At 26.4% G+C, this 17,664-nt stretch overlaps 2 protein-coding genes across 2 annotated transcripts; one reads left to right on the top strand and one right to left on the bottom strand.

Moving 5' to 3' along the window:
- Window positions 1–709: 709 nt before the first annotated feature.
- LOC111042698 lies at window positions 710–4,045 on the bottom strand. The gene is made up of 8 exons (XM_022327396.1): window positions 3,850–4,045; window positions 3,241–3,621; window positions 2,785–2,880; window positions 2,278–2,370; window positions 2,104–2,157; window positions 1,760–2,019; window positions 1,505–1,667; window positions 710–839 (listed from the first exon to the last, which is right to left on the bottom strand). The coding sequence occupies exons 1-8, from the start codon at window positions 4,037–4,039 to the stop codon at window positions 730–732; spliced, it is 1,347 nt and encodes a 448-aa protein (XP_022183088.1). The 5' UTR covers window positions 4,040–4,045; the 3' UTR covers window positions 710–729.
- Window positions 4,046–12,372: 8,327 nt separating this feature from the next.
- On the top strand, window positions 12,373–14,511 carry LOC111042699 (zinc finger MYM-type protein 1-like). The gene has a single exon (XM_022327397.1). The coding sequence runs from the start codon at window positions 12,373–12,375 to the stop codon at window positions 14,509–14,511; it is 2,139 nt and encodes a 712-aa protein (XP_022183089.1).
- The last annotated feature ends 3,153 nt before the right edge of the window (window positions 14,512–17,664 follow it).

Here is a 17,664-nt window from a genome sequence, read left to right as displayed (position 1 = left end):
TAAAATATTACTGTAATATTATATAATCATTAAAAGTTCAAAATTATAATATTTTTTTAATATTATAGTCAAATATTGTAGTAATATTATATTCAAATATTTTAGTAATATTTAAGCTAGTTATTATTATAATATTATTTTTCAATCAGTTTTTAAAAATGAATAATTGTATTTTATTTCAATTAGGGCAATTAATTAACCCGTAATTGTAATCTAACAATTTGTACCAATGTTAAAATGCAGTGATAAATCAGAATTATTTCAAAGAGGGTGGCCAATATTTGTTATTAGAACATAGACATTTCAACTAAAAACTAAATCTGGTACCTATAATGGTATAATTAATCTAGAGCTCCATGTTGGGTGAGGGGGGGGGGTGTCTGGACTCAACGATCCCTTGCTTGGTTGTGCCTTTGCTAAACTGTAGAACATAATAATTATTTTCTATGGTACTACCATATAATCTTATTAAAAAAACATACATTATTTGAATCATTATATAGAATATATTTTTATTAATTAATTACTTATCATCATAAAATGTTGTACAGTTTTGTAGTGACAAAAACAATTTAAAATATAGCAGTAGATGAAAAAAAGAACAATATCATTATTATACATATGAAATTTTAAAAAATGCTTAAAAACTGAAATGTGTGAAGTATTAATAATATAATAATAAATCTATCTAATAAAATAGATACTGCTACATTATAATTATATTTTAGTTTATATTATGGAGATTTTTCTAAATTTTGCTTGAGCCAGCCAGGCCTTAATAGGTTTTTCTATATTCTGCAGTGTTGTGGTTTTAAATAGAGAAGAACTCCGTATAGCATCTAAAACAAAACACATAAAGATTTCATATTATATATAATATTTAGATTGGTTAGATTGGTAATAAGGATAGAAACTTTTAATATAAGTTTAATAATTATAATAGTTGTTTAAAACTGTTAAAAGTAAAGCTATTATGAATTATTTGAATATTATATATATATATATGTATTTTGATTTTTAATAAATATTTATTGAGAAAAATAATTTCAAGGCAGTTTAAATAAGTTATTTTTATTAATGGTTAAAATAATATATTATAATATGTTAAATTAAAAATTTTTCTATCAAAATATCAAGTGTTTAATGATGGGTTTTCTTAGGAACATAAATAAATGAAAAGGACTTGCTGGTAAAATGTTATCTAAACAATTACTAAGTATAAGCAACACACTTTTAAGAATTTAGTTCTAATCATTTGAGAAACTATTAAATTTAATTTTTTTAATAGTTAAATAACTATTTTTTATTTCCATAGAGACAAAATATTGTCTCTATGGGAATAATAAATAAATAATAATAAGGAACTTCTATAACTACCGATGCCTAGCATTAATTATTTATCACATAATTTATATAATATATATGTACCTACGGTGTAAATACAAATGTAGTTAATTATAAAATTAATAATAATTATGAAATTTAAAGAATAAAATAATAATACCTATAACAATTTGGCATGAGAGTAATTTTGAAAACGACTTTTTAGGTTTTTTAAATCCTGTGTATGAAAATTGCTCAAGAAGTTCATCAGTAAACATATACTTTAAAATTCTGCGGACACTACGTTCAACTGTATTGGAGTTCATAAGCGACATTTTATTTACCTGCAAACAAAACATAATTTTATATAATTACTGTATGGTGAAATAGTTTATAAAATGCATCCACACTATCATTCTAATAAATTAGAACTCACTAGACAACGGTTAAAGTTGTTATCATTATTTTTAAGTGTTTGTTCCAATTCCTGAAGTTGTTCTTCATTTTCTAATGGCCACAAGAAACCATCATCAAATGAATCGTTTGTAATACCACTCGTATTTCCAGTAGCTGCATACTTGAAATATCCATCAATTTTTTGTTCAATGTTTTGTAAGGTTGCAGCAATGCTTGTATTCATAACATCAACTGTATATCTTAATGTGACAAGTTGTTTTGTAACCAAATTTTGAAAATCTAATTAAAAAATGTATTATTTAATACTAATTTCAACCTAATTTCAAAAATTATTATTTTCTAATTTACATATTTAAAAATTACCTGCTTGATCAATCACCATTCTACTCAGTTTAACTGCAGGCTTGCGAGGAGATGCTGAAATCATAAATTTAAACAACACATATTAAAAATATATTAAATATTTCCAATTTATAATTTGTGTATTATGATGAAAATAATAGTTCATTATAATATATATTTTATAACACCACTCACTCAATGATTTTTCATTATTAAACAACTTCCTTTTATATTTGTTGCTCGGTAAATTTGTTTTAATATTGTTTACTTCAATAGCCTTTGGATTTCCTTAAAAAAATATAATATTAATTGTGAACAAATTGGATAGTATTTCCGATTTTAATGTTTTTTTTTCATTTAGTAAAGTACCTAATTATAGATATAAAACAACAGAACACTAAAAAAACAATAGGATTAACGTAATGGGTTAATATTCTGTAGACTAACATACATAATCAAGGTCGTCATTTTAAATATTTTCATGAGATGCGAAACCAATATTGAAAATCTAAAGTAATACCAGTTGCAAGCTTAGCTAGGATTGTTGCATATCATTTCATTATTCATAATAATATATCATGAATTGATAGATGAGTAACAAGAAACAATTTTAAAAGAGAGAAGGGATCCAAATTAGTCAAAGACATACAATGGTAAATTTTATTTTATAAAATATAATCTATTAACAATGTAATAAAATACCTGTATTATCTTTTAGTTCATTGTTTAGTTCTACAAGAAATTTACCAGCCGGTGAATGTATAATGGTGCAGTCATATGTTTCAGCAGGCATTGAGTCTATAAAATAATTATTTCATATTAGATTTCTTGAAAATAATTCATAAAAAAATTAATTTTAGATTTTCTTCTTTATCCATCTACCCCTTCTGCACATATTACAAAAATAATTGATTATATAATATATTTATATATAATATCACAGACAGATATCCCATACCATACAAATATTTAGCACGTAATTGTAGCACTGTGTAGTAGGTGCGATTTCTAGTTTTTAAATATTTGTATGGCATAGGCCACCATATAATATAACCAATGATAATAAAAATATATTATCATTTTATACTATAAACATATTAATAATACTACTAAGTAACTACTAAGTATCTGTAGTTTTAATGAAAAAAAAAAAATTACCCATGATTGAATAATCAGGATCCTTTGATTCGTCATCATTATCAATCTCACTAGAATTTGATGAATCTGCACTTGAATTATACATAGAAAATACAGTTTCCTTATGTTCTAACTTTTGCTTTTGAACTGTTTTTGTTGGTGAATAAATACTTTGATCTGTTCCAATATTTGGTATAACATGTGCAGTGCTCAGTAGAGGAGGAGATTTAATTACTCTAATTGTGTTAGATGTTTTTTGCACTGTCAAAGGTGATGGAGAAGAACTGTAACTTCTATCTTTTTTTGCCCTGGCTTTTCTAGAACTTTTCATTTCTTCAATACCTGACAATTCAGAATCATATTGCGCCTTGGAAGCCTTTTTCCTTGCTTCTTCATATGATACTATAAATATAAATTAGAAAAAATATATGTACTAATAAATTTATAATATATTATTTATCAGTCAATAATGGTAACAGGGATTGGAAATAAAGTTGTGGTAAATGCGGTTGGTTAACTCAATGACTGCAAGTAATCAAAACCTAGGTTCAATAACTGGTCTGTTGGCTTGATTTTTAGCATTATTTTCAATAAGTTAACAATAATAATTAATAAAAAAATGTAATTTACCAGCTGAACATAGAATTCTAGCTTTTAAAAATTTGTGATCAAATTCTGTTATTGGGATTCTTTTGACAATACAGTGCTTAAGAATATTTTTTTTTGTGGGCCAAATACATTTATTTTGATGATACCAAAAGTTTGGTACTGCCTCAACGGTTTCATCCTCTAAATAATTGACAACAATCCATGAGTCCATTGTTATATATATAAATTATATAATATGTACCTGAAATTATTAATTAAAATACTATAAGTTTTATAAGTATTAGAGTACTAATTTAAAATTATAAGAAAAAAATTACATTATTTACAAAATTAAAATCTTAAATTAATGATTTGGATTTTAACATTCGGTATGTATTAGTGGTATGGCTATAATTTGATCAGCATGTTGTATAATCATTATTTTTTTTTTAATATCTGTCAATATCCAATGTTTTAAAGTATCAGATATATTTCTTACTATAAATATATTAAATATGGATGAATCCATCGGCTTATTATAATATGGTAATACTGAATTAAATACTTTTCCCAGAATAATTATACCATGATGAGTAGTATTTATTATATTCATGCATTTAACTACTTCTCCAAATTTAGACAGAATATAACAATCTTTTTCATTATCCACATTTACTTTAAACTTTTCTAGTTTGAGGCATTTGTATTGGGTGCCAGTTAAATTAGTATCTATAGGTCCATTTTGGTGTGCATGTTCAAGTTTGGGAAACTTTTGTTCTAAATTGTGTTGTTCCGGGTTGACATTGTTTTGCAGTTCTGAATATCTATTAATGACTTGTTCTAAACATTGATCATGTTTCCGTACTTTAGTTTTTAGTTCTTTCATGAAATTTTCAAAAACAAATGCACTAGAATTATCCAATGGCCCAAACCTACGATAATCATCAATTAGATGTAATAAACCATGCACATTGAATGATACATGTTCGGTGCCATATAATTTCTCAAAAGACTCAACAAAATAATGTAGTAGTTTATCGGCAAATTGTACAATATGGCTGTGATCAGGACTTAATAAAATCATCATCGCTACATTAAATGACATAAAGTTAATATAAACTTCATATTTAACTACATTTTTCAAGACAATGGGACCAATGTAAATTAAAAATAAACTAAGTTCTGTTGCTTTCCAGCGGTTAATTTCATTAATTGGCCTAGTTTTTCTGACAAAATCACTGGTGATGTATTGTTTAATGTCTAATAAAGACTTATTTAATTTTCCAATAGAAAAACTATTCAGACGAACATGAACTGGACCTTTACTCAACCATAATAATATTAATTTCCTTGTAACACCAAGAAGAGTCAAGTGCATGTAGTCCATTGAAAACGAGGACACTAAATTTAAATTAGGAATTTCTATCAACTTGGATGGTGTTGTCGAAGTATGGTGATCTTCATACATAAGATTTTTATACGACTCGTGAGTTCTTTTAGTTATTTCTATATTAGAATAAGGAAAACATACATGGTTTTTATAGTGTTCACCTTCAATAATGCAACGTGAACAAGAAAAATACCCCGAATGATATTTAATTTTAAGAAGAAATGCACGAGCTGGTGCATCGCAACAAAATACATCAATAGTTACTTTTATTGAAGTAGTTTCATTAATTTTAATGCCATTATTAACAAGATGTTGAGCTTCTTTAACAAATTCATCTAAAAACAAGTCACTATCTTTAGGTTTCTCATATCCATGATATATTCCCACAGGAAATACTTGTTTAGTTGGTATTCCAATCACATAGGCTAAAATGGGCCAAAACTGGCTATTACTACTTTTGGACAATGGGAGGCCGTCAATGCCTATTGCTACTTTAATTTCACTTAAATTAGAAGTGGCATAACGAAGAAGTCCTGATTCTAATCCAAAATGAAAATATTTTCCAGGATTAACAGGCAGTAATTTTAATCCAGTTGATTTAGGTGTTGTTAATAATGATCTACTATCATTAGGTAAATTATCTGTATAAATATGTTTATTTTTCTTAAGAACTTTTAACAATTTATTGAGTGCAATGTGAGATATGTTACATTGGATAGCCCAGGCACTAAGGTCTTCTTTAAAAGTGTAATCTGGGCTTCTGGCTGGACTAATGTTATTTACCTATGCCAGAAAAAATAGTACTCAATTAATTTAATCAGTTAAAATATGATACCTACTAAAAATGTAAAATACAAGTAACTATTATGTATTGTTTACAAAATAAAATATAATATATATCTTTAACTATAGCTAGGTACCTATATCATAATTTCAATTTTTTAATTAAATCAGCTGAATTTATTGTGTTACAAAATTATTATTTTTCATATTATTAACACAATAAATGCAGATAATTGAATTATAAAATAGAATTTGGAATAATAAATACATAAATTATATATAAAACAAACATGTTTTAACAAATATTATGATTGGTAGGTATAGCTATAATTAGAGATATTAAATAATATTAAAACTTTATTTTTGAGCTATTAAAGAGTTGTATTAAAATCATGAATTATACTAAAGCATATCAAAATGATAAATTCAAGATAGGATATGTAAGAATATGTCTATATATAATTAAATAAATAAAAATAAAAATAACGATTAAAGTATGATCAAATGTTAACTTAAAAATTGTTAACAGCATTTTTAAATTGTTTAACTGTCAATAGATCAAAATTTTAATGTATGACAATGTAGGTATAGATTGTATACCATAAACCTATTATAAAGAAATAGTAATAGCATAAAGTAAATATTCTAAGGAAAGTTGCAATTTTACTTAGGTACCAATACATAATTTGGAAGAGAATGTAAAAATGAAAATAATGAGCCTATTAAAAATTATGCTATCTTGACTATTGTATAGTTTAATTTATCTTACAAACAATCATTATTTTCAAATGTTCCTATTAAAACGTATACCAGATAGGTAAATACTAAAAATATTACTCTAATTTAACAACAATGACTTACATCTTCATTGGTTAATCCGTTATTGATAGACAATGTGCTATGATTATTAATATTAATATTAATAATATTATCATAATATATACTACTATGTAATTCTTCACGAATTTCATCTGCAGCATCATCCAATGGTTTATCTCTAGGTTTATCTGTATCATCATCACTAACTGAAGATATTTCCTCGTAATTTATATCTGATGTAGAATAGATTTGTTCAAGCATGGCCATTTCATTTCTAATCTTTCTTCTCTTTGTTATATTAATATTATTTTTATTATTATTCATATTTAAATTGTGGGTATGAAATATATAGCTTTGGAATATATAAGCTGTTATATAAAATAAAATATCATATTTAGTATGAACTTATAGAATAATACTAATTAAACAATATACCTATCTACGTAATTAGTTCAATTCCGACTATGTAGCCTAGGTAAATTGTATACTTAACTAAGTTTACCAAATTTTTTTTTATACAAAATAGATTATTATGTAAATAACAAGTTAATATTACACTATTATTACCGATAGTACCTAATTAATTCTAACTTCTTTTTGAACATAGTTTCAGTAAAGTTGTCTGCATCTATTAGAAATTTACAACATCAAATTGGAGTACATCAGAACTGATTTTCTGTAGTTAATTTTAATATTAAAGTGAATTTACTCTGGAATTTACTATTATCAAATTTAAAGATAAGATCATTGTCGGGAAAAAACTTTGTTTTTTATTTGGAATTTGTATATATTAATTATTAATTATGTAGTTTTGAGTAGGTACCTATGTATCAGAGCATGTAGGTACATGTAGGTATTATTACTCTAAGGTTAGGTACCAATAACAATCATACAACATTATATAAATTAAAATATAAAAAAAAAAAAACACAAATAATGTCCTTTATATAAGTTGTATATACAATATGTAGTATATAGCGACTCACATAACCATAACAGAAATTTGGTTCTGATAGATGCGAATTGGCAATTTACTGTGGTACTTATTACATACGTTTTTATATGGCTACAACCATTGATTTTAAAATATACATTATATAGATAAATATAAACATAAATGTATATTATAGTATATTTTAAAATCAATGATACAACATGCACAGTGTGTAATATCCTCATCATTAATAATAGCTACAATATAATATAATGCATACTATTTAAAAAACGTCACGCACTGTGTCAAATAGGTACTAACAAATTATAATTTTAACATATTAATCTATAACTAAATATACTAACTATATATACCTACAGGCTACCTGTACTAATAATCGTATCTAACTAACTACCTACTCACTTTGTATTACTATACTAGTAGGTAATATACGAATATAATATAGTATATAATAATAATTATAATAATAATAATATTTAGTACTAGTATAATAGTATAGCGTACTATATCTAGTTAAATATTATACACTATACAAAGTAAACAACACGTTTTTGACTAGACTTGAATAATTATTGCAATATGTAAAAAAAATAGAATAGAATAAAATAGTACTCACGTTCTCTTGAAAATTGTAGATATAAAAACGGCCGGCGTACGGGTACTTAATGTCTTAATATATATCAGCAAAATATCAGGCAGGTAAAATGAAACTTAACTACTTATATAAGTAGGTATATATAACTGATTACTTTTTGCCAGCAGCAAATTAACGTCAGCATTCAGCAAAATATAAAATTGTAGTCATCAAAGTATCAAACTCGGGTTTGGAGCACGGAGCAAGAAAGTACGAATTACGAATTTACTTACTTTTCAGTTTTCTTTTCTATGGTACGAATGTCGCGAAAATGATAATGAACAATGAAGTAATGAACTAGTGCGCGACGTCTAGTGGGGATCGGGAGAAGTTGAGAGTCGAGACGTCGCAGTCGCGAACTCGCGTCACTGCTAGTTTGGAAATCCAAAATATTTGTTATTTTTAGATTTTGATCGAATCGATTTCCAATTGCCGATTGGTGATAAGTGATAACTGATAGAAGGCGAGCAATGTACGTATTAATCACGGTTGTAGATATAAATAGATATAGATATAGTTATATTAATTATTATATGACGTGAATATAAAATACGTTTTATCAATGTGGTAATAACTAATATTATAACCACGGCTATAGATATGATCTATAGCCGTGATTATAACCATTATCATATCATATCTATAGCCGTGATTATAACCCACATAATTTTAATTTACCTAATAATAATAATTTAATTGTGACTTTTGAGCTGAGTATGTACCAGAATCTCAACGTTCCGTAACCATTAATAACTATATGTATTAGACATTTATTAGACATCATAGACGTTCGCACGGGGGTGGTAGGGTGGACAGCTACCTGCTCTCATGCGAACTGAATTTTCCATTAATAAAGACAAATTATAAAGTACTTGTTTAGTTGACGCCCGCCAGCTTGTGTATTCTCCCGTCATTTAAACATATTTTGGATGTGCAGAAAAATAGTACAAAAAGTATATAGGTACTGCGGTAGTAGGTAGTCTTCATGTTGAAAAGACAAAGGTGTGAAGACCAATAATTAGCTACAAAACATAAGATACTAACTATTGTTAGGCTAGGCTAAGCTCCCAGCCCCAAGGGAGGCCTTGATGCGCTTTTAGGTACCTATCTATCACAGTTTCATCCCATAAATGTATGTAAAAAATGTATAATATAATATATTATAAATTTTAATAAAACAATATTCATAAAAAATTATAATAATATTCACTTTAAAATATTCTAAGAGAGTTAAAATTAAAATATTTTAATAATATCAATATTATGAACTTGTTGACTGGGCAATGATTTATTTATTCGTAAAATATCTGATTTGATAGTGCAAGTATTTCCCATAAGAGCATAAGGTAAAAAATAGTATACACAAAATACTTTCTATTCTAGATTCAATCAATTTTACCTCAGATAAATAGTTATTATTTTGAATTTAGAGCGTTTACGTTATACCAGCAAGGTCAGAGGAACCTACTCAAACCCATGCAAAAGGAAAATTTATAGAAAGGTGGAAGTAAGCAGTCTAATATAGTATTGATTTATTTAGAGTAAATGTATAATATTATTTTCAAAGTACCTAACAACAAAATAATACTATATTATTATTAGTTAATTACGAAAATATTATCATCTATATAATAATATAGGATTATTTTATTTAGAATAAATGTATAACATTATTTTTCAAGTAACAACAAAATAATACTATATTATTATTAGTTAATTACAAAAATATTATTATTATTACTAACCTACGGATATATTATTATTAATAAAACATTATTATTTATAAATAGATAGCTTTAAATTATAATTGCGTAGGTTTAATTATATTATTAGTAGAGCTTGGATTTTGTAGCAAAATAAATCCTTAAAAAAGCATTTTAAGTTGCCAAAAAAAGCAAAAAAAAAGCATTTATCAAATTTAATTCTAAAAAACAAATTTCAACTACACATAAAATTAAATATTAAAAAAGGAATTTACGACCGTATATTTAGTCACGTTACTTTCATTACAATTCATACTAATAGGTGCTAATATAATTTTAATTTTTAACTTTTAGCATTTTGATGGTTATAGAGAACACTATACCTCACTGATTGTCGATTGATATTTACCAGTCAACTAAAGTATTGGAACGTGCTATAAAAATACGCAGGTATAATTCAGATAATTTTCACTTTCTTTGAGTCGTAAATACAACTATAGATAATTGTAGATAAAACTATTTTGGCACAATAACCATCATTATTTTATCAGTCATACATTAATTACTTGTTTTTTCACTGGTTTTATAATTTCTGGTAATATTAATTTAGTCCAAGTATAATATTTATTTAGTAGAAATTGGTACTTTTATTTGTTAACGGTTGCCATTGGTTATTAATCGAACAAATCAGGTATATATATATAAGCAGCAAGCATAAAATTGAATTATTGCACATCGCCTAACAATATTATACATTTATACTAGCAACTCTACCACCACTATAAGGTGGCTGAATTGCACTTATGTATATAGCCGCTCATCATCCACAATCAAAATTAAAATAAATAAATAAATAAAAGAGAAACATATTTTTTGTATAGAGTGGGCACAATCACCAGCGAGTCTCACTAATATAAGAGTTGGCATTTTTAATGGGCAACAAAGTGCAGATCAGCTAGTTTAATTGTTATATATAATAATATTATACCAATATATAATTATTTAGCACTATTATATTATTTTTGTTTGCGAATAAAAAACCTTGAAACATTAATACGATTTATCAGGTAGGTTCCTATATATTATTTTAAGTTTTTCTTACTACAAATAAAAAATACAGTAACAATTTTTTTATGTTATCTTTTAAGTTATTATCAGAGGCGGATTTCCCATTAGGCATTGTAGGCAGCTGCCTAGGGCGGCAAAATTTGGGGGGCGGCAAATTTTGTAGTGTTTTATTAAAAAAAATCAAACATATAGTACATTGTATATGATATTCAGTATACCAATCTATTTTGGTTCATTATAATTTATAGTCATTACCTATAAATATTATAGTAAACAATTATATAGAAAACAGTTTTTGATAATACTATATATACGTTGGTATAGTCCGCCCAGAGCCCGCATGGGTCATAATAATATATAAAGCAACAATGGTTTTATTATTCTTATCGGGGATCGACGTCGCGCGTCGTCGTAATTTCGATAAAAATAAATACTCTTACTGCCACACTATATTACTAATTCGACATACGACAATTCTATGTTGTTATTATGAACTCAGAACTGTAACGAATAATGATAATAATAATCAAAAATGTGGTTATTAAATTATTATATTATTTCGCAATCTGTGTTTGAAACATTGAGTCGCGTGTCGTGTGTCCGTACTGCGTGTATTTTACAAATCTACAAGAAACTAGAAAGTACCTAAGCAACTGGTAAGTACTAAAAAATATTTTAAATTGTACCAAGGATAGTAACTAGTAAGGTTGTTAAATTAAATGGTTTTCTTATATAATTATCATTTTGTGTAGGTATTTAAATTTAAGTTATAATGAGTGATGGAAGAAAAAGGTTGAGTGGTTCTGAATATGGAAAACGTTCTAAAGAAAAAAATAGAAAAGAACAGGAAGTTATTAAAAGATCAAAGAAAATAAATTCTTTTTTTATATCTAAAAGTATTGATAATACTATTAATACTACAAATACAAGTAATCAAATAATTGTCGACTCAGATTCTAGTTTTGTTGAAAATATTAAAATAATTGATAATGGCTTAAATAATAAACCTCCAGAAACAGAAAATATTAAATCTATTGATGATAGCTTAAATAATAAACCTTCAGAAATAGAAAATATTAAAATAATTGATGATTCTGAAAATATACTTCTAAGCAACAATAATTTAACTAGTACTTTATCCAAAACAACTTTTTGTGTTCCAAAAGACCCAATAGATTGGATAATTAATAACACTACTTGTGATTATATTGTAATGCACGGCTTTAATCAAAATAAAAATTTGAACTTTTTAAACAGTAAAAGACAATACAATGATGTTAATAGATATTTAACAATTTCACTATTCGAAAGAAAATTGCTAAATGGTGAAAAATGTTTACGAACATGGTTAGTTTATTCAGAAAAAAAAGGATGTGTGTTTTGTGGACCTTGTCTTTTATTTGATAGAGATAATTATTCACAATTTTCAAAAGATGGTTTTAATGATTGGAAAAATGCAGAAAGTAGAGTAAGCCAACATGAAAATTCCACCAAACATAAATCGAATTTGATTACTTTAAAAGAAAGAGCAAATACATTAGGAACAATAAACGTTAGTTTAACAAAACAGTTAGATGAACATATTAATTATTGGGAAAATGTATTGAGACGGGTAGTTGCTACAGTTAAAGCTTTATCATCCAGAGGTCTTCCCCTTAGAGGTCACAACGAAAAATTTGGGTCAACTCAGAATGGTAATTATTTAATGGCTATGGAACTTATCTCTGAGTTTGATCCATTTCTTGCTGAACACATTGGAAAATTTGGCCAGTGCGGTAGTGGTCACACGAATTATTTATCGTCTACAATATACGAAGAAATTATTCAGTTAATGGCTGATAAAATCAGGCAAAAAATTATTGACGAAATAAAAACAGTTAAGTATTATTCGATAATAGTAGATAGTAGTCCCGATATTTCACACGTAGACCAACTATCCTTCGTTATTCGTTATGTTCAAGAAAACGGCGTGCCAATAGAACGATTTCTTCAATTTCTTCCAAACACTGGTCATAAAGCTATTGAGTTATTTGATTCAGTTACAAAGCTTCTTAATTCTTACGAAATAGAAATAGAAAATTGCCGAGGTCAGTCCTATGACAATGCCCGAAACATGTCAGGAATATATTCAGGACTACAGGCAAGGATTAAAGAGTTAAATCCTTTAATTGAATATGTACCTTGTTCCGCCCACTCACTGAATTTAGTAGGATCTTGTGCAGCTGATAGTTGTGATGATACATTGACATATTTTTCCCTTCTTCAAACAGTATACAATTTTTTTTCATCATCCACGAATCGATGGGAAATATTGAAAACCCAATTAAAAAATAATCCTGAGTCAAAAACAGTGAAAACATTATCAAACACAAGATGGTCTTCTCGTGATGATGCATGTAAAAGTCTGAATAGTTCTTGGAATGAAATACGTAATGCACTGATATCAATAACAAACAATTTAACAGAAAAGGCAACCACGATAAATGAAGCTCGTAGTATACTTAACAAACTGGATAGCTTGGAAACGGCGTTTATGACAGTGTTATGGGGTTGCCTTCTTGACCGTTTAAACAAGGCTAGTAAACAACTGCAGAGTGTTAATATTGATGTATCAGTCATAGTAGATATTTATGATTCATTAATTGAATATACAAAATCATTAAGAAATCCAATTATATTCAATGAGTATGAAAACAAAGCAAAACTTTTATCAGTTGTAAAAGAATATAAAAAATCAAGAAATAGAGTACGAAAATCTTTCCATGATGAAACTCGTAATCAAGAGCAAGAGTTAGAGGGGAGTGACAAATTTCGAGTAAAAACATATACAGTCATTTTAGATTGTTTAACAAATGAATTAGAAGATAGACGAGCAGCGTATTTCCTTTTTAATTCGCGTTTTTCTTTTCTTGGCAAATTAACAGAGTATAGTGTGGATGAAATTATGGAATTTGCAAAAAATTTACAAAATGTTTATAAGGAAGATCTCGAAGAGGATTTTCCAAATGAATGTATTCATCTTCAAGCCCACCTTAAAAACAAAGATAAAATGTCAATCCTTCAATTGTGTAAATGGCTTAAAGAATATGGGTTTTACGAAATGTATCCAAACATAGATATAGCAATTCGTATTTTTGTGTGTACACCTGCAGCAAACTGTTCAACAGAGCGTTCATTTTCATGCTTAAAACGAATAAAAACGTACTTGCGTTCACAAATAAAACAAGAAAGATTAAACAGCATGGCAATTCTAACAATTGAGTCAAGTCTTCTTGTTTCATTACCATATGAAGATATTATAAAATCGTTTGCAAATAAAACGGCAAGACGTCAACTTTTAAAGTTAAAATAGTTAAATTAAGTTTAGATATATTATAGATTAGTGTTAGAAGTTATGTAAATCTATTTTGTATGCATTTTAAATTTAAATTTGTATTATAAAAATAAAGTTTTTTATTATAAAAAATATTGTAAATTGTAGCGTTTTACTTAATGCTCCTAACAATGGTTAAAGTTTTATTTTATTATTGATGAATGATGGTTTATAATTAATAAAAATTATCATTGTAGGTTTTTATTCATATTCAGTGAACAACCATTGAAATTTTTTTCAAAGTAGGCTAAATAACTTCAGGCGAAAAAAATAGTCTAAAAATTAAAATGGATGTCCACTACTATTGTCTATATATTAAATATTTAGAGTAGGTATTTTGGAGGGGTATTGTAACTTTTTCACCTATTATAGGAGCGGCAAATTTGTGGTGCCTATAGCCGAAAAAAAGATAAATCCGCCTCTGGTTATTATTCATCTAATTTTCATTCAATCATACAAATGACAAATCACGGACATTTGCATATTATCTATATATTGTAGTATTGTACCTATTGCATTATTGTATCAGTGTTTTAATAGTGCATAGTATATTATAATCAGAGGAGGTGATATATATATAGTGAAAACCAAATTATAATAGTAATAAAATATAATACAAATACATAGAAATGTATAGTTATATCACATATACCAATAAGCAACAAACATAAAAAATATAGGTCGTATATAACTATACTTATAACTCTAATTATAATAATTTATCGAGAAATATGTATACCTAAAAGTTGTAAAATATTATTATACTTATGTCATTAATACCAACCCCATTAAGATATATATTATACATTTATATAGTACATAATATGTTCAATTTCCATTAATATAAAAGATTCTGAATTTTTCACTGGGCATCACTAGCAATTTATACTACAAATATTTCAATGTTGTGGTTAAAAATTATAGCTCACAATTTAGTATTTACTTGTGTTACAGCAGGTATATGGTTTCAGTAAAAATTGATATAGTCGACAGTTATTTAAGTTGGATACGCTTTTGAAAATGCGTTTTAAACTTCACATGGCATATAATTATATCGTAATATGTTAATATATAATATAATAGAAAGGTTGGGTATATGTATACGTATATAATACATGAATTATAATTTATAAGTTATAATTAGTTATAAGGTATAACAAACGGTTTACAGTTTAACATTTACAGATAACAATAATTTATAAAAAAGATTTTATGTAGGTTTTACCTATATAGCTTTTTAATGACCAGGCCTTGGGGCCATAATTTGGTCCACCAGGCCATCTGGAAATTTCCCATTTCCATACCGCATCATAATATTTACATATTTCTTAATATAAATATATATATATATACTCGTATATATTTATTTTTATTGAAAGTAGAAAACAATAATTTGCACCAAGTAATATTGGTTTCATGTAATAACTATTATTATTATAACTAAAATGATTTACTTATTATCACTATTTAAATATAGTTATTTGTTATGGCAATGTGTAGTATATTTTATAGTTAACGCAGTTTTTAATTTTTGTATTAACTGAAAAATATAGTTAAAATAGTTTACTAATATTAATAGTTTAATGTATTATAAAATTAAGTATAATGAATACTTTGTATTAAATAACATTGTTTGGGAAAATACAATTTCCCCTATTAGTAATGAATTCGTCTAAAGCCGTTTACAGTAACTATTAAGTCGTTAAATAAAAATAAAATAAATAGTCTATCTGGACATCTGGGAGTTATGAAGAAAATTGTAGATTTTACGAACTAAGCTAACATTACTTATAATACTCATTAGTCATTATTATATATCTGATATCTCCAATGATCTTTGAAAACGTGTTAACAATTTAGCTAATGTTTGTTTGGATTTTATATGAGTGAATGCTACGAAAACATTTACTACAAGTACCTACTACGAATTCAAAGTTTAAAACATACAGCAGTTCGGCAAGCACACAATCCGCGATACTAGGTAGGTACTATTAGTATTTAGAAATTAGAATCGTATAACTATATCAAACGATTGCAAATGAACCAGTGGCTACGGCTTTGCGACGGTCCACCTGCAGTGGTCATCACTCATCAGTCATCACAATTCAGTCAACACTCAGCAGAAAAAAAGTAAACAGTGACACAGTTGAGCAGAGAAACAATCATCGGTTCTATCATAACAGAGTTCGACCACAGTTTACAGCTCCATAAATTAGTGTGATATTTTGTTTGAAGGTATGACGGTAAGTTGATTTATGCAGAAATAATATGAGGTAGGTATACACAGTTATATTTTAAAATGTTTTTGTTTCATTATTCAAATTCAAATTAATTTTAACTTATGTGATTATATATTAAGCAATGGGTAATGTTTATTGCTACCAATCATAACATTTTAGAGACTAAATTATTTTACAATAACTGCAGAGACAGATATTTTACTGTCAATCCCAATCATATTTAATGTTTATACCACCAACTATTTACAGATTTATCAACATCAAATATGTACTACACTCTCCACGATTCCAAATATTCTTTGACCTAGTTACTTTCAATATAGTTAATACTAAATGTCTAAATACGCCTCTATTTAAAAAAAGTTAAATGTGACTACAGTGCATATCTATAAAGGTAAAGGATGTAATTATTTAAAAAGTATTATATAATAGGTACCTTTGCCCTTTGTTATTAAACATCAATACCTAAGTAGGTAATATAATATTTTATTTTTGTTAAAATATTTTAATTTATCACATAGGAAATATTTTCATATTCAATATTCTCTATTTGTTTTATTTCTTTTTTTATGTAATCTGTAATAATGTATTCACCCGCAGTATTCTAAATTATAATTTAATATTTATTATAATTACATAAGCGTAAGTAGGTAGGTAGATAAAATTGTAAGGCTACCCAATTTGAAAACGAAAAGCCTATAACAATTGAATCATTGATGAACATGGGTATTGTTATACAAGAAAAAGGTAACTAATAAGTGATGAAAGTGATAAAATGTAATTTTCCTAACTTAGACTCATTACCTATTATAATTAAATATAAATTACTCATTATAGATTTAATATACACTCCAGATCCTTTGAATACAATTGTAATACACGATACTACAAA

Source organism: Myzus persicae, unplaced genomic scaffold (assembly GCF_001856785.1).
Source record: "Myzus persicae strain clone G006 unplaced genomic scaffold, MPER_G0061.0, whole genome shotgun sequence".
Lineage (NCBI taxonomy): Eukaryota > Metazoa > Arthropoda > Insecta > Hemiptera > Aphididae > Myzus > Myzus persicae.
This window is presented reverse-complemented; position numbering and strand designations above follow the sequence as displayed.